Source organism: Gobio gobio, assembly GCF_949357685.1.
Source record: "Gobio gobio genome assembly, chromosome: 23".
NCBI classification, from domain to species: domain Eukaryota; kingdom Metazoa; phylum Chordata; class Actinopteri; order Cypriniformes; family Gobionidae; genus Gobio; species Gobio gobio.
In genome coordinates, this window is record NC_137119.1 from 30,545,968 (window position 1) to 30,565,113 (window position 19,146).

Here is a 19,146-nt window from a genome sequence, read left to right on the forward strand (position 1 = left end):
TGAACAAACAAAGCAGAAGTGCTCATTAACGTCTCATTCACAAACTCTCTCTACGTTGTATTATCATTAACATACATAGCAAATTATACAAAAACACTCATACAACTACTAACGGTAAAAAAACGTATATGCCTTTTCGGGGGTGCTTATAAACTGTAAACTTTGTATCTGAAAACAACTCCGATAAACTGCTAGCTCTCCCTTTCATTACCCGTAGACTATAATATCCATCAAACTAGGAGTCCTCCTTAGTAAGACAGATAATGTAGACCTTAAACATATCTAAACTCACAGAAATATCAAAAATACTGTATATAAAAAAACAAATTAGACGACAAATCACAATAAAGTCTGTGAAACAGAAGGGCCACCTCTCATCGAGGAGCATTCAAGTGGAACTTAAATATATCAAAGATTTTATGGTGGGAGATTCATTTGGAAGCGAGGGTTTACAGATCACAATGCAAGCGGGAGAAGCCTCATGTTAAGGTCGTCACGATCACAGATGACAACATCCAGGATCAACACTGTTCATGTACCGCAGGGTAAGATTAAATAAATGTATATTATTTATTTATATTATTTTATTATTTAATATTATTCCGGTCCCAGTGCAACTGATACTCATCTGCCATTGGCTCATCTGCGTTCGAGGGGCGGGGCTTACCAATAGGTCAAGTGGATAGTCCTTCAGCCAATCAGACCACAAGAGGCGTGATAAACGAGCATAATTCAAATGACTCTTTATGCAATTGGATAGTTCTTCAACCAATCAGACCACAAGAGGCATGATCAACGGGCAACGACCCATCACTTCTCTATCCGTCATCGTGTTAAACCCGCCAATAGCGCGCCAGGTGGAAAAGTCAGTCTGTGATTGGTTCCCACAAAAGTGTATCAGAAGCAGTAGAAATGAATGTACAGGTTTCCAGACTGAGTTGCAGGGCGAAATCAAATCGCTGGCAGATCAGGCTGGGTTTACCCAGTCTAGGGTTACAGGGTTACTGTGGGGTTACAGGGTCCAAGGAAGGAACAGTGGTGAATCGGCGACAGGGTCATGGGCTCATTGATGCACGTGGGAAGCGAAGGCTGGCCCGTCTGGTCCAATCAAACAGACGAGCTACTGTAGCTCAAATTGCTCAAGAAGTTAATGCTGGTTCTGAGAGAAAGGTGTCAGAATACACAGTGCATCACAGTTTGCTGCGTATGGAGCTGCATAGCCGCAGACCAGTCAGGGTGCCCATACTGACCCTTTTCCACCGCCGAAAGCGACAACAGTGGGCACGTGAGCATCAGAACAGGACCACAGAGCAATGGAAGAAGGTGGCCTGGTCTGATGAATCATATTTTCTTTTACATCACATGGATGGGGAACACATGGCACCAGGATGCACTATGGGAAGAAGGCAAGCCGGAGGAGGCAGTGTGATGCTTTGGGCAATGTTCTGCTGGGAAACCTTGGGTCCTGCCATCCATGTGGATGTTACTTTGACACGTACCACCTACCTAAGCATTGTTGCAGACCATGTACACCCTTTCATGGAAACGGTATTCCCTGGTGGCTGTGGCCTCTTTCAGCAGGATAATGCAGCCTGCCACAAAAGCAAAAATGGTTCAGGAATGGTTTGAGGAGCACAATGAGTTTGAGGTTTTGACTTGGCTTCCAAATTCCCCAGATCTCAATCCAATCGAGCATCTGTGGGATGTGCTGAACAAACAAGTCAGATCCATGGAGGCCCCACCTCGCAACTTAAAGGACTTAAAGGATCCGCTGCTAACATCTTGGTGCCAGATACCACAGCACACCTTCAGGGGTCTAGTGGAGTCCATGCCTCGACTGGTCAGGGCTGTTTTTGCAGAAAAAGGGAGACCTACACAATATTAGGAATATTAGGTCATAATGTTATGCCTGATCGGTGTGTATATATGAGCCTGTTGAAATGTCATGTATTTAAATCATAAACAGTGTGTGTATTTGTTTGTCTGATCATGGATTGTTTTTCCATCTCTCTGGCCTCCTCCCTATTGGCAAATATACAAACATTGATATATAATATGTATATGAGACAGATTTATCTGCTATAAGCTGCACATATTAAAATGATATCCGTCTCTGTCTTGTCTCTCTATGTTCATTAGACAGCCACACATCCAAAATACAGAGATGAAAGAATAAAAATAGGATTTAGTAGTCATGAGACACAGCATTTATTGAGCTGTTCCTTACTGTAGAAGGTTTTATGATTTATGGTAAATTTGAGGCAAGTTTGAGGCAAGTCCAAATTTAATAAATTCACATTTAGTTTTTGTTTATTTGGATAGGTCGAGTAATGCTGAACAACATTTACCAGGCCTTGACCACTGTGTAACTTTTAAAGACAACATGGAATCAAAATTGACCCTATTTAATAATTTCTTTCTAAATAAATGCATCTGGCCTTATCGTGTACGATTCACCAATGGGCATTCTTAGCCTCTGAAACTACTTTCTCTTCTGCTGATATATAATAATAATAATATATAAGTTCCAATCATCAAATCAAGCTCTACATATACACTACCATTCAAAAGTTACCGTTACACCCCTACTATTAGAAGAGAACAACAGCATCGGTGCATCACTTCCTGTAAAGATCCATTCTAGCCATTCAGTTGTTAGGACAATGCAACTCTAATGACTTTTAGTCACTGACAATGTTCAAATGAACAGCGTTTCCCCAATTAAGTTCTATATTCTGCTTTTGTCTTTATTCTGAAAAAGACATTAACATTTTCCCTGCGAGATTTTGAGATATTGTGGTTTACATGTAATCAGCATTAATTAAATCAGAATATGACCAAATTCGCATCGGAATATTCTTGTACGTGTAAACATAGTCAGTGTGTTGATGGAATATGTTGTTCTGTATCTCATTAGAGAGTCCAAATAACAGCTTGGATTATTAGAAGCCGTGACTCTGCCAGCACGAGGAGTGCAGCCGTGGGTACAACGTACAGTCAACCATCTCTCTCTCACACACACACACTGAGATGAGTCAGTATTACAAGATCACAGAAGGGCTGGAGGTGGTGGCTTGGCTCTCATCACACACTCTTATGACCATCAGCCTGTGAGACTCATCTCATCCACGTCACTGTAAACACCAGCTTGGAGGTCAACGGCCAGTTAATACAGAATCACTTCATTTCATTTCTCCCTTTTTTTCATCCTCAGATGTCCACACAGAAGCAGTACAGGCAGCACTAGCCAAAAACAAGGAGAGGAAGATGGCCGTTCCAATGCCGTCCAAACGACGATCTCTAGTGGTACAGACCTCTATGGATGCCTACACCCCCCCAGGTGAGCTTCACACCTGATTCTAAATCATCATTCATTTAAAGTCAACATGAAATCCAAAATAAATGGGCTCTTTTTTTCATAGTTCACCCAAAAATTAAGATTTTGTCATAATATATTCACCGTAATTTTGTTCTAGACCTGTATGACATTATTTCTATTTTACTCAAAAGATTGATTCTTTTTCAAACAGCGAAAGTCAATGGGTTCCAGTGTTATTTTGCTCCACTTCTCAAACAATGTTCTCAGCTGATGTCATCTAGGCTGTGTAGGCAGAGAGAATAACGGTAATCAATAGCTATATTGTTTTTGGCTACTTCTCTATGAAGTGCAGCCTGTCAAAAATGCTCAATTGTTGAACGCCCACTTTTCGTAATCTAATTAATTTACTGATTGGAAATAGCGAGAATGATTTGTGATAGTCTCAAAATATTCAGTTAGAATGGGTCGAAAATCACAAATAAGTGTGAGCTATATTATTTTACAGAAAAAGTGTTTGTGGATGTATTGCTGTCATAGAGCAAGTTATTATTAGACCTAAATATTACTAATGCAATATACACACACACACATTGGAATTTCATGTTTTCTGGGGACATTCCATAGACATAATGATTTATATACTGTATAAACTGTATATTTTTTTCTATCCTCTAACCCCAACTCTACCTGTAAAAACGTAATTCATGTATTTTTACATGAATGTATGCATTTATTAAAACAAATTACAATATACTTTGACGCAAATAAAAACCTGTTGCTAAAAACATATATTTTAAAAACATTTATAATTATTATTTTTAATCTTTTCATGACCCAATCAATTCCTTATGGATACATTTTTTTTTGTACTTTTTTCTAGTTTTCATTCTAAAATCCATCCAATGGGTTGCAAATCCCTTTTCATGTTGACTTTAAGTGCACTTGTCCACCTTCTGGGCTGAGTGTTGAGTGGGTCTGAGTGACTCTCACTAGGCCTCTCCCCCCTCTCCTCTCTGCCCCCCCTGACAGACACCTCGTCCGGCTCGGAGGAGGAGGGCGGCCAGGGTGAGGGTACCCCCACCTCCAGCCAGGGCAGTGTCAGCATGGAGCACTGGATCAGCCGGGCCATCCACCAGGGTTCCACCACCTCCTCCTCCTCGTCATCAACGCAGAGTGGGGGCAGCGGTGCGGCCGGGCGCTTGGCTGACGTCCTGGCTCAAGCACATGTCGGCAAATCAGGTAACGCCCCCCTCTGCAAACTCCTCTTCCGCATCTATCCCTCAGCCACTCACTCCCACAATTCCTGCCATGCTTCTAAACCCTGCCTCCCTCGCCTATGTGTGTTGTCCGCAACCTTCTTTTGCTCCTTATTGTATATCTGTGCTGTCGTTGGACCACGCTTGCGTCATTTACATGATTCAGTGGTAATCGCCTCAGAAATTGTGTGTCGAGAGGTTTAGCTGTTAAATCAGTCAATGTTTGTCCGCATGGCTCAACAATAAGGATGGTCCGCAGCCAGCTTGAGGGCATTTTGGGACTGAGAACAAGACTGTCACAATTTGTTGATCACGTTCGTGTTTTTATGGCTTGCTAACATAAACATTTTCTGTGCTAATTTAGATGTCGTTGTGAATTCTGATGATTTATGTTACCAAGTATGTGTCTTAATTGTGCAAATGATTTATGATATTCTTGCAGCATCAATTAGAATGGGTCAAATCATAAATCACTGTAAGCTAAGCTTTTTTTTACCGGCAAAAGTGTGTTGAATTTATAGCTCATTCAGGGAATTACAGGTATAATAATATGTTTAAAAACATACGTTTAAATAATATATTATTGTAAATAATTACATTTCTAAATAATCATTATAAAATAATTTATTTAAAGAACTTTTAAAAAAAGTATGTATTTTGTAAATGTTTAAAATAAATAAAAACAAAACAAAAAATATTGCTAAAAATAAATGTTTAAAATTATTATTTTTATCTTTTCATGACCCAATCATTTACTTATGAATGCATTTATATCCCTAATTGTTCTTGTAGAATTTCCTTTTAAAAAAACAACAAAAAACAAAAAACATTTAATAAAAATATATAAATGTATTTCTTTCTGACACATGTAAAAGCCTGTGTAATTATTAATATTATTTAATTTAATATTTACTAGTGTTATGTATTATTTATTTATTTAAAAAAAATCATAATTTAATATATATATATATACATATATATTTTGTTGTTGTTGTTGTGTACAAATCTACTGGCCTGACCGGACTAGCAGAAAAGATCCTTATTGTTGAGCACTGAGGTGACAATTCAGTCAACACAGAGTCAGGTACACCTCCCCGTTTTGTCTGTTTAAAGTAGTCCTCCTGACTAGCCTGTGCTGAACAGATGTTAAATCCATCCAGCTGGATTTTAAATGTAAACAGAGAACGCAGCAGGAAGAGGAAAGAGTTTTACAGCAACTTTCCCCTCCTCCACTCAGAGGCCAGTGAAAGTAAGCCTCATTTTCAAAAACCTCACGAACCCTCTGTATCCAGAGGGCTTAAAGTTGTAGACTGTGGCTAAGTGATGAACTCTGGTGTCTTAATAGAGCTATGATATTATGTAGGAGCTCCCTGTGGAGCAGTTTAATGTCTGAAGATAGGAACTCATCTCTTTCACACTGTCCTGTTACCTCTCTCCCTTCATATCTTTTTATTTCCCCTCACGATTTGGTTCACATCGTTCTACCTCAGTTTCCCTTTCCTGTATCACCTTTCCTTCCTGTTCTGTGTTTCTAATCACTCTATCCTCATTTCTTTCCACGTTCACCATTTTTTTTCTTCTGAAGGGCATCTTACACGGTGCACTATGGGCAACAATTTTTACCAGCGCTTTTCAATACACACAAGAGGTGGCTTTGCTACTGCTTTAGCTCAGTGTTAGCGAGCGAAAACATTTCTGAATGAAGTGATTACTGTAAATATTATATTCCTTGTTTCATTATAAGATATAGATAATTAACCTACCCTGTTAAAAAAAAGCAGTGAAGTTATCTCGTTTGCCGTGGGCCCTATCATACACGCGGTGCAATATACGACGCCAGGCACGACGCAAGTGCTAGTTTCAGCCCGTTGCAGTTATCATCTTCACGTCCAGCGCCACGTTGTTTAAATTGCAAATGCACTCGCACCCATCTGTTCGCCCATGGGCGTGCTGGTCTCTGAAAACGTGGTGTGTTCAGCCGCATTGTTGGGCGTTGCTATTTTGAGGCAACTGAAAACGACTGCGCCATTGACCAACAAAATTCTGGACTAAAGTCAATAGCGCAGTATTTTTTGTGTTGTTTAAAGGGCGAGTTAGTAATATTCGGCTATAGGCGGGTGCACATCACGCGTACACTCTGCTTATTACCCCCTTGCCAGCAGCCATATGACCCTGTAACCCAAGGCGGTTTCCCACTGAAGCTAAGCAGGGCTGAGCCTGGTCAGTACCTGGATGGGAGACCTCCTGGGAAAACCAGGTTGCTGCTGGAAGAGGTGTTAGTGAGGCCAGCAGGGGGTGCTCACCCTGTGTGGGTCCTAACGCCCCAGTATAGTGATGGGGGCCAGATACTGTCAAAGAGCACCGTCCTTCGGATGAGACGTTAAACCGAGGTCCTGACTCTCTGTGGTCATAAAAAATCCCAGGATGTCCTTCGGAAAAAGAGTAGGGGTGTAACCCCGGCATCCTGGCCAAATTTGTTCATTGGCCTCTGTCCATCATGGCCTCCTAATAATCCCCATATACTGATTGGTTTCATCACTCGGTCGCCTCTCCACCAATCAGCTGGTGTGTGGTGGGCGTTCTGGCGCAATATGGCTGCCGTCGCACGTTATCTTTATAGTTGTGGTGTGGACGCTATTCTCATAGCATTAAAACGATTATTAAAACGGTTACAGTTATCGTTCTTTGTCTGCCAGCCTGGATAAGCTGGTCTTAGCTGGTTTAGCTAGTCTCACCTCTTGAAAAATGCCTAAAACGTCTTTAAAAACAGCTAAACAAACCAGCTTGACCAGGCCTGGAGACACACCAGGCTGTTTTTGTTGAGCATGAAACTAAATAAAATGGGCTATAAAATAGGCTAACCATGAATAGAAATAAATGTGATTGGTGGGCAGACATTTGCTGCGCCTGAGATCACTCATTCTTTTACTCATTCACATTGTGTGGGCAGCAGGGAGAGATTTTGGACACATCCATTCTGAAAGTGACTAAAAACATTTCAACTAAATACAATTTGATTGGTTGGAGAATACTGACACATAAAATATTGTGATTGGTCAATGACACAAAATCTTGGCAAGCTTTCCTTGTTGCCTCCTCTCTGCCACCTTGAAAATAAACTGGGAATACGTGGTCACCGTGTAAAAGAGCCTTTCGATTTTCTCTCTCTCTCTCTCTCTCTCTCTCTCTCTCTCTCTCTCTCTCTCTCTCTCTCTCTCTCTCTCTCTCTCTCTCTCTCTCTCTCTCTCTCATATTTCCTTTTTGTCCTCCTACATGATAATGTTGTGGTACCATCTAAAAGCAGACAACCAACCTCAAGAGACTCGGTCGTGTTCAGAGCTCTCAGAACATTGTTAGTGCATATTTAGGAACACAGCAAGGATGGTTAATGTCTCTCTGGGACATTTTTAAACACACTGGACCCGGAACAAAGTTCTGCAAGTGCTTCCTAGATTGTTTCTTTTGTCCCGTTTTCCCATATTTGTCTCGTTCCATTGGGAGAAACATGGCAGTGTGGGTGCTCCTGTTGGAATGCTCAATCATTCCCACCTCCTCCGTTCCCCCCCTTCCCCTTCCATGCAAGATATCCAGAGTTCTCAATACTCTGTCGGGAACATGGCACCGTCCATGCTCGGCTCATCAGCCCCCGTCCCTCCTGCCCATCCATGCCTGCGGTCAGTGAGGAAGTGGACGGCTCTTAAGGTTCTGGTTCTCCCCCTTCCTCCCTTCCCCATCCAGGGCCGATCGCTCACCTCTCGTTGAAAAGGAAAACTATGCTTGGCGTAGCAGAGAACGGAAATTCGATGCGGCGCTCCTGTGAGTTCGGATCAGATCTTCTCTGGCCACCACCCTTGGAGTCGGAGGGTCAGTATACTAACTGATGCTGCACACACACACTTACATCATGAACTTCCCCCAATCATCCGATCATCCAGACCGTCTTTGTGTCCTCCATGTGGTTCTCTCTGGAGTCTGGGGGACGACGGGCCCCCTCGGTGTGTTTGTGTTTGGAGTTGCGTGCTGTGAGTTTTATGACCTGATGTGTCTGAACGTCAGTTCTTCTGTGTATGTACGATTACGTGAGCACAGTTCTCTTACAACAGTTGAGACGTTGTTTGTGCTGTCGAATTTGAGAAATGGCTCTATCTGTGAGTAGTAGTGACTGTGTACCTTGTGTGTTTTATAAATATTTCAGTTTTTTTAAATTAAATTATGAAGTGTGAAATGCTGTTTTTTCAGGCTTTCAGTCTGCTTTTAGATGTCCATTCTTTGTCTCTATGTGCTTATCGTTGTTGTTCCCTACCTTGTGTTCTTCAAGGAATAGTTCACACCCCTTCAAACTTTCTAAACATGTATGGCTTTCTTTCTTCCGTGGAAAACAAAAGGAGACATTGTATGTTCATGCTACCTTTTTCCATACAATGAAAGTGAATGCAGACCGGTGGCTACAACAAAAAAGCGATCATAAAAAAAGGTAGTCCATAGAACTTTATAAGTCCATAGAAGTCTTCTGAAACCATGTGATAACTGTGAGAAACCTATAGTCACAATTCACTTGCACTTCATAGAAAAGAGCAGCTGAGACATTCTGCATAATATCTTCTTTTATGTTCCACGGAAGAAAGAATGTTGAACTGATTTGGAACAACATGGCGGCGAGTAAATGATAACAGAGTTATCTTTTTTTGTGTGCACTATTGCTTTAAATGTCAGTGTTTTGTGCTACCTGTCACTACCTCTGTTAAATATGCATGATGATTTCTCTAAATGTTGTTATTTGCATTTGAAATGTTTTTAACCATTGAAATCATTTCCTCATTGAAACACAAGCACGTGTTTATGTCATGCACTATTTAAAAGTTTGGGGTCAGTAAGATTTTTTTTATTAAAGATATTCCACAATGATGCATTAAATTGATCAAAAGTAACAGTAAAGATATTTATAATCTTCCAAAAGTTTCTATTTAAAAAAAAAAAATGCTGTCCTTTTGAACTTTATATGTATCTAAGAGACAAAATATTTTTAAAAATCTTACTGACCCCAAACTTTTCAATGGTAGTTTATATTTGTGTTTTGATAAATTGCTTATATCACTTACTATAGCCTATATATAAAGTCTACCAAATGCTTTTGAACAGTACTTAAACCAAAACCGTTCTAATTTTAATGTAATTATGAATGAAAACGTATTGTAATATTCATTCTCATGCATCTCTCCAGACTAGAAAGGGTTTTCTAGTCTCAGTGACGCAGATTTGCCAGCAGGTTCCCTCACGTGACACAAGACGTCATTTTTTTATTTGTTCTCCTACAAGCACCTCTGGGCTTTGAGGAAACTCCTTTTCCAGCACATTAGTGTCCGTGTCACTGAAGAGCAGGGGGTGGGGTGAAGATAGAGAGAGAGAGAGAGAGAGAGAGAGAGAGAAGGAGGGAGAGTTTAGATGTGAGTTATTTTCAGCCTGTTACGTAAGGACTCTTGCTGCTGGGTGTTTTCTCGTACACTCATCACTGATGGTAGAGGCAGGAGACGAGGTAGGGAGGCCAGTGATGAAGCCGGAGATGAGGTAGTATAGAAGGGAGGAAGGTTGAATATGAGGCAGGGAGGGAGTCTGGAGATTGATTTCCCAATTTTGATTCGATTCAGATTCACAAAGCTCTCATGTCAGTTTGATTCCGATTCTGATTTGATTCGATTCCAATTCATTTGGGTGTATTTCAATTATGATATTCATTTTGCTTACATATTCTTACAGATGGAATACAATCTCTCCAATTATGCTTTAAATGTTTCAGACCAGAAACTTATCTTTTTGAACTATTCTTTAAAAGAACTGGCTCATAGGAGTTAGGCCTATTTGTTATCTTGCTGCATGTTATTGATTCACTAAAAAGAAACGGCTCCTAAGAGTAATTTCTTTATGGACCAAACTATTCTGGTTGCGCTGTACTGTATGTGTTTGATTCACTAAAAAGAGCCAGCTCATAAAATAATTAGTTTCAGTCTGGCTACACATGTCGTATTGGCTGTTATTGATTCAAAAACAAGCAGCCATTTATAACAGCATATCAGCATTATAACAGCATAACAGCCATTTGTTCAAGAATCAGACTACACTGGTAACACTTTATGGTTTTGATTCACTAAAAAGAACCTATTCAGAGTCATTATCGTGCCTAGTTTCTTAATGAGTCATAGGTGTGTTTTGGGCGTAACATGCAATAAATAAATCAAAGTCTCATCTCCCATTCCCTTTAAAAGCCAGTTGCGCTCGCACCATGGCGGATTCGCTATTTGCATGGCGGAATTTGCGAGCGGAAAGACTGAACGCTTCTCTAGAGAGGAATCCTTTTATTTTTAATATTTTAAAATGTTTGTTAGCTGTTGCGCGTTCCTGTATGTGAAATAAGCAGAGTGTACGTGTGTTGTGCACCCGTCTAGGGGCATATTACTAAAAATACTGCGTTATTGACTTTAGACCAGGTTTTTGCTGGTCAATGGCGCAGTTGTTTTCAGTTTCCTCAAAATAGCGACACGCCAACAATGCGGCTGAACACACCTCGTTCTCAGACCAGCACACCCATGGGCGAACAGATAGGTGCGAGTGCATTTGCAATTTAAACAACGTGGCGCTGGACATGAAAAAGATAACTGCGCCTGGCTGAAACTAGAAAAAACTGTTACAGCCTGGCGTCGCATTGTGCCGGGTGTATGATAGGACCCTATGATTTTGATTCACAAAAAAAGAACCAGCTCTTAAGAGTCATTTGTTCATGATTCAGACTACTCTATTACTGGTCTCAGTGTATGTTTCTGAATCGCTAAAAAGAACCGGATCAGAACCGTCATTCATTCGAGAATCAAAATACACATCCTATGTAAGTTGTTAATAAGCTAAAATCAACCCGCCTCATAAGATTAATTTGTTAATGAATCGAGTTATGCGTCACACTGCTTGTTTTTGAGACACCAAAAAGAACCGTCTCATAAGACTCATTCATTCGGAAATCAAGCTACATGTTGTGCTGTATGCTTTTGATTCACTAAAAAGAACCGGCTCAAAAGAGTCATTTTTTCATGATTCGGACTACCCTGTTCATGCTGTATATTTTGATTCTGTATAAGGACCCACTCACAAGAGTCATTTACACTTTTAATGTAGTATGTTACTGATTCGCTAAAAGGAACCGACTCAGAGTCATTTGTTCAAGAATCAGACTACACTGGTAATGTTGTACAAGCTCATAAGGATCATTCAATCGTGAATTGAACTGCACTGGTAGTCACATCAATATTTTTTCCCAGCCCTCCTGAAGATGAGGGAGAGTAGGAGTAGAGGCTCTTAGTACTGATGGTGGGTAGAAGCCTGGACCAGGGGTCTTGCCCTTCCTTAGTCATATCCTTCATCACAATCCCCTTCTGTGCTTGGCACGATTCCTCAGACAGGAGGCATCACGCTTAATCACGTTCATTCTGTTGACTTATCTCTACCAGATTTTGTACTTCAATTTATATTTATACATGATAATACCACATAAATATTTATTTATGAGTCAGAAACAGAATGATTTATGAAATAGAGCTATTAAAGAACCGTTTCTCTACTGTATAAAGTAATGCACTGAAATACACCACTCTACCTAGTTTTGATATGAATGTATCATATCAGTCAGATACGAACGCAGGTTCTACATGAAGTTTTATTACATTGAAAACCATCTATGCTGAACTAAAGCTAAGCAGCTAAAAGCCTTGGACTTTGTCGTCCTTGATCACAGTGGACATTTCTGTTAGGGCCATTTTGGGTGTTTTATGGTGGAGGAGAAACAGTGCTGCCTCATTGGCATTCTCCTCGTTCCCGTTGTCGAAATTACACACGGACGGTTATTTCTCTCTGAGCGGCTCGATTGGAGCGCGGGATGAAATGGAAGGAAACTTGTGACACTTTATGAGCTTTTAGCGAAAGGCTCACCCACTGACATCTGCCATTGGAAATCGTACAAAAAAGGAAAGTGACATTTATTTACTCGACGTTAGACCACACAAACTCTGTAGGAATATCATAATGGTAATATGTGGCAGCCAAGGGCACCGAATGTGAAAGAGACGTTTCAGGAACGAGCTGAGGGGAATGAGAAAGAGGCCGCAGACAGCTGAGAATTTATGATCTGAGAGGGAGGGTGAACGGCGAGAGAGAAGCCCAGCGGACTCACCGGGTGGAAGTAAAAGGGACTGTAATTAAGGAAAGGATGAAAAAGCTTTTCTCTGTCTCTTGTGTTCCATCCGTCTCTCTCTCTCTCTCTGAGATGTCCATGTTTTCCTCAAAATCACTTCCTGTCTGCCTCCCACCCTCTTCCTTTTAATCGTTAACAATGTGCCAAGTGTGCCAGGGCTCTTTATCAAAGCTAGGTAGGACTGAAATCCTGCTAGACAATGCCGTTCAAATGTTTTTGGAGCATGATAGTTGGTTTAAAGCAGGCCCAAGTTGGTCATAAGCTGCAAAAACAGTAGCCAGCTGGTTTATAGGTGGTTCAAGCTGGCCATTGGATTGGTTATTCGATGTTTAATATAGATTGATCAGCTAATGCCCAACTTGAACCAGATAAAAAAAATTGGAATATGATAGTTGGTTTAAAGGGATAGTTCACCCAAAAATGAAAATTACCCCATGGTTTACTCACCCTCAAGCCATCCTAGGTGTACATGACATTCTTCTTTCAGACGAATACAATCCGAGTTATATTAAAAAATGTCCTGGCTCTTCCAAGTCCTACTTCCTACATCGTGTCAGTTACGCTTTTTTCGTAAGTTGAATACAGAAGGCAGTCTGGAGGATGCTAGATATTTTACTTTATAACATGTTAAATATGGATATTTTTCTTACACAAACGCATCGCTTTGCTTCAGAAGGCCTTTATTAACCCCCCCAGAGTCGTATAGACTTTTGTAATGGATGGATGCACTTTTTTGGGCTGCCATTCACTGCCATTATAAAGCTTGGTTTAGCCAGGAAATGTTTAATATAACTCAGATTATATTAGTCTGAAAGAAGAATGCCATATATACACCTAGGATAGCTTGAGGATGAGTAAATCATGGGGCAATTTTCATTTTTGGGTGAACTATCCCTTTAATGCTGGTCCAAGTTGGTCTTTAGCTGCAACAAACCAGTTATCAGCTGGTTCAAGTTGGTCATTTTCTGGTCAATATAACCCTTTCCATGCTCTAAAACAGCTTAAACTGAACTTTCTCATCCTGCATTTTGGTTCCTCCTCATATTCCCAAATCCAGAGAATCACTCAGCCCCTCCGGACGTCACCACCTACACCTCCGAGCATCCCGTTCAGGTTGAGAGGCCACAGGTGTCCACCGTACCCCGGACCACACCCAAATATGGCAACGCCGAACTCATGGAGACCGGAGATGGTGAGGGCACAATAATGTGTGTGGAAGAAAAGGAGTGATGTTTTAGAGACAGTAATGACGTTTTCATTTCAAACATTACAATGAGCTTTGAAAGATTTACATGAGCCATTTTCCTCAATCATTTTGACAACCCATCTAGCATTTCTCTTCCATCCTAACCATATTTATTTTGGCAGATGGTTTTATACGGAGGAATTTGCATATAGTCCCCCTGCAGCAACCTGGGGTTAAGGACACAGTGCTGGTAGCTGGTATAAATACTGTAAAAGTATGCTTTACTGTAAGTTTGTTATACTTAAAGCATTATGTACACCTACATCTTTTATTAAATAATTTTCGGTAATTGAAATTGAACCTTAAATAAAATAATATAAATATTGCATGAAAAACTTTAACTTAAAAATCTTGCCTTGGCAACTAACTGAAATAAATAAGTTTAAGTGCTAAAATTACTAAAACCAAAACTGAAAGAAGTAAAGCTAAATAGAAAGTAAAAAATTCAAAAGCACTGAAACTTAAACTAAAATTAAAATGAATCAATTAAAGCTAATAAAAGCTAATTCGATATTAAATACTATAATAGCATTTAAATAGTACTAAAATAGCACTGATTGATATATAATCCATGTTCATTATAAATATATACTGTGTTTATATATATATACATGTCTGTGATATCTGCTTTGATGGATCCTCCGCTATGAAGCTGTGATTGAGGGCATTGATCCCACTCTTATATTATTACACTTTAATGTGATCTCTTGGGGATCGCCCCTGAAGGCTGGGTTTGACTGCATCTGTCAGAGGCATTAATCAATAATGTTTGTAAAATTGATTTGTTAGGGGCAAGTTGAAAATTGAGGTGTTTAATACGGAAGTAAACACAATAGCTGGGAGTTGAAACATCTTCATTGTGCACATTCTGCCATCTATCTAATCTGTTTACAGCCAGTTGTTTAAACCCAGACAGCCTTGTGTGTGTGTGTTTATAGGCTCGTTCAGGCAGATTCAGGAAATTTGGTTTATGTATGAGTGATATTTGGTTTGTTTTTGTTTGTTTGGTTAAATTCAGGGTTTGTGTGCTTTTATGCATTAACGTTTATTTGTGCTTCACAGGAGTCCCTGTTAGCAGTCGCGTTTCAGCTAAAATCCAGCAACTTGTCAACACACTAAAGCAGCCCAGACGACCTCCCCTTCGAGAGTTTTTTGTTGATGATTTTGAAGAGCTCCTAGAAGGTGAGTGTTTGACTCATCATCACAGTTTCACAGAGTTTTTTGGAGCTATTCTTATAAACAAACACATACACATAATGATGCCTGATTTGCAAACAAAACAGTCTTTTGAATCGTTTGCATTGAATGATTTGGTTGAATCAATCAGCTAACTGAAAACATTGTAATGAACATCAGCATTTAATTCATGTCTTGACAAAAACACTAGTGAAAATGAACCGTTCATTTAAGGAAAATACGGATGAGTTTTTGCCTCGTAAATGGCCATGTTGTGCCCCTTCCATCTTGTATCATTCAGTCCAGCAGCCCGACCCCAACCAACCACGGCCGGAGGGTGCTCAGATGGTCGCTATTCGAGGGGAACCGCTGGGAGTGGTCACTAATTGGCCACCATCGTTGGAAGCTGCACTGCAACGCTGGGGGACCATCTCGCCCAAAGCGCCCTGCCTAACCACCATGGACACCAACGGCAAACCCCTCTATGTCCTTACTTATGGTAATATAACCATATTTAACTACAGCCATACATATAATGACCAACATCTGCATACAAACATACTGGAACAAAATAATAATTTAACAATATATTCTAATAGAATAATATAATATGTCATACTTTCATCATACTTTATTAATAAGAGTATTAATAGGGACCACACAGTATGATACAGTGACCCCAAAAATTATTTCCTGTCATGCTTAATGTATGAATGTCTTGTTTATTTTATTTTATTTTTTATCATAAACAAAGTTGTATTTATTATATATCAAACAAAGTATCACTTATTTATTTGAAAGAAATAACACATTACATGTCAAACATTTCACAAAAGGACAGTTATTCAATTTCAAATCATATGAAATATTGTTTAAAATTAAGATGAAAGTATTTGGACACTAAAGTCATGCTTAATGCATCATTATTATTATTATTTGTGTATTGTTTTTAAAATATAAATTTTGGCAAGAAATACAGCACAAACATTTCACAAAAGGATAGTTGTTCCATTTCAAATTAAACATTTGTTCAGCAAGTCTAGTTGGTTCAGAATTGGTTCTTAAATTGATATTTTGCATTATTTTTAAGTGTGACAAAAGTGTCCAAATATTTTTTGGGGGCCACTGAATATACTGATATACCTGTGTTCATCTTATATTTACAGAAATACCCTTGTCTCCTTGTCTATTTATGCTCAGTCATGAGAGGGAGGATCGTTATAGGGCTTGTTTTGTGTAGTGTGTGTGTGAGCTGTGTGTCTCTCAGCTGATTTTACTCGATGAGGATCCTGCCAGCAGCAGATCACGGGTGAGAGTGTGAGGAAGGGTTTGCAGTGTGTGTGTGTGTCTGCTGTAATGGATTGGTATTTCCTCTTATCTTTCTGAAAATTGAAAACGATCATTAAGCCACCTGAGCATCATCATTTCTTCATATTTACACACACACACAGGAAGCTCAAAACCCTGACCAACAGACAACCTCCACTGCCAGTTTGCAATGTGTGCCAGAAAATGAATGGCAATGGCTGTTTGTGTGGTGCTTTAAACCAACCCTCCCCCCACCTGAGGAATATCACCCTCCTCATCGGCTCGTTAAAAACCTCGCCCAAATCAAAAGAGTAATTAACTTTCCACAGAACGCAGAGATCGCCATCTCATGCGCACCGTTTTGCTTTCACTGGGGCTTCATAGCCATGAGTTAAATCCTGATAACAGCAGGTCAAAAATTCAGCAGGACAGAGAAGATAATCTGCTGAAACGCCCTGTGTGTGACTCATCCAGATGCTTAAACTTTAAGAAATTTGGCCATTTGGTCTCAGTCCATGTTTGTCCTTCGCTTGCCCTTCAGTGTGTGCGTGAAATCTTTTTCTTTTCTGAGTTTTCTGAATGTAGAGCTTAGTTTTCTTATGCACCATATGACTGCGAAATCAAGTCTTCTGAAGTCATACGATAGCTTTGTGTGAGGAACAAAAGGGAACTGACTTCATTATTCACTGGAAATCTTCCTCTCTGCCTTTAATCTCGTTTGCACTTCCATATACATGTATTCAGATTTTGTTTGGTTATGGGATGCAACAACCAATAGCGTTTCACATCTACTGTTCTGCTGTTAAAAAGTTTAGGATCAGTTGGATTTTTGTGGATTTTAAGAAATGAATACTTGTATTTAGCAAGGATGCATTCAATTGATCAAAAATTACATGAATGGCATTTAGAATGTTACAAATGTTTTCTATTTCAAATAAATTATGTTCGTTTGAACTTTCTATTCATCAAAAGTCATCAAAAATATCATAGTTTCGACAAAAATATTAAGCAACTGTTTTTAACATCCATCACAGGAATAAATACATGTATTTTTTAATTTAAAAAAAAATAGAAAACAGTTATTTTACATTGTAATAATATTACTGTTTGTACTCTATTTTTGTTAAAATAACTCAATTCTTTCAAAAACCTTACAGAATCTTACAGTCTATATTTGAATACACTGAGACACAAATGAGGTTTAATAACTAAATTTTTGCTGAACTTCATTCTGAACATTACTGTACCTTCTACACAGGTAAACTTTGGTCTCGGAGCATCAAAGTAGCGTACAACATCCTCCACAAACTGGGCACAAAACAGGAACCAATGGTCCGACCAGGAGACCGGGTGAGTGTGACAGAACCCCTTAGAACCAGATCACCTCATTAGAGGAAAGTTGCAAGTTCACAACCATTACCACAGAGAATTATTTTGTCTTGTTCCTACATTTTCAAATATGCAAATATTGTGTATACACTAATGCACTCTAAATTAAAGTCTATGATGCAAATTTTGAGAGGCTTTTTTCAAAATTGACTAGTTAAACGTTAAAACTAAATAAATACTTATTTAATATAAAAAGTAATGTTTACTGTGTAAATAGTAGCCTACACATCTTCACAACTTAATAACTAAATTCGAGCTGCTTTGAAACCCTTTGGTTTCAATACATTGCCCCATAGACTTCCATTATAAGTGCAATATTTGTGTCTGTTTTAACACCGAGGGACGAGTTAAAATGATTGCCTGGGGTTATCGTCAGCATGCCGCAGATGCTGAACATAGAGCATAACTTGTTTTGAACCCAGAACATTGCTTTAATGACAGAGTGTCGTTTCCTGCCGCATGCCTCGGTTTTAAAGCATGTCCCTGTCAGATTAGCATACGCTCGTGTCTGAAGTCTGACACCTTTCCTCTCTTATCACTCCACGAGCAGGTGGCTCTTGTGTTCCCCAACAACGATCCCGCTGCCTTTATGGTCGCCTTTTACGGTTGCCTTCTGGCAGAGGTGGTGCCTGTACCTATCGAAGTGCCACTTACCCGAAAGGTGAGACTCTAAAGATACCACCAATGGAGTGCATGAATGACACGCATTTTCAAGCCTTCAGGTCTAAATTTTTGACACGTAACAAGTTATAGTTCCTACCTACCCACAATCCTTCCCTGCAAATCTTTCTTCTCAGCATGGAATCACACTATCGAGTGCCAACCTAACAGTCTTTACGGCGCACAATAATAATATTTATTTATTATTCATGTTTAATGGTAACGTATTACAAAGGCCTTCTGGAAACTTGACCTTGTAAATATTGCAGTGTCTCACTCTCCGTCTATTTTAAGATCCGTTATCTTTTCAGTATGTCAGGCTGAATGTATCAGCGCAGACCTCTCGAGGCTGAGGTATTGCCTCAGATACGTATGTCGAATTTTAGTGGTCGAAGTAGAGGAGGAGAGCAGCTTTGGCAAGAGTCAGCCTGATCATCAGTCCAAAAATTCCAGGAAAGGACCTGGAAACTGGCAGAACACTCTCTGGCTTCCTCTGCATGCAGTGCACTTCGGAAACCAATACACTTCTGTCCAGTCCAATAGCAGCTGTGTGTTTCTC

The 19,146-nt window shown here is 39.7% G+C and overlaps 1 protein-coding gene across 7 annotated transcripts in view; it reads left to right on the forward strand.

The window, feature by feature from the left end:
* Nucleotides 1-19,146, forward strand: part of dip2ca (disco-interacting protein 2 homolog Ca) — a 155,469-nt gene that overhangs the window by 97,923 nt on the left and 38,400 nt on the right. For 4 of the 7 annotated variants that reach the window (XM_079806512.1, XM_079806514.1, XM_079806513.1 and 1 more), the window contains exons 4-10: nt 3,215-3,340; nt 4,313-4,558; nt 13,866-14,000; nt 15,117-15,236; nt 15,532-15,729; nt 17,797-17,888; nt 18,478-18,588. In XM_079806512.1, the coding sequence (XP_079662638.1) occupies nt 3,215-3,340; nt 4,313-4,558; nt 13,866-14,000; nt 15,117-15,236; nt 15,532-15,729; nt 17,797-17,888; nt 18,478-18,588 (1,028 nt within the window). The remainder of the gene's footprint in view (nt 1-3,214; nt 3,341-4,312; nt 4,559-13,865; nt 14,001-15,116; nt 15,237-15,531; nt 15,730-17,796; nt 17,889-18,477; nt 18,589-19,146) is intronic. The other 3 variants (XM_079806515.1, XM_079806517.1, XM_079806518.1) reach the window with 1 other exon arrangement.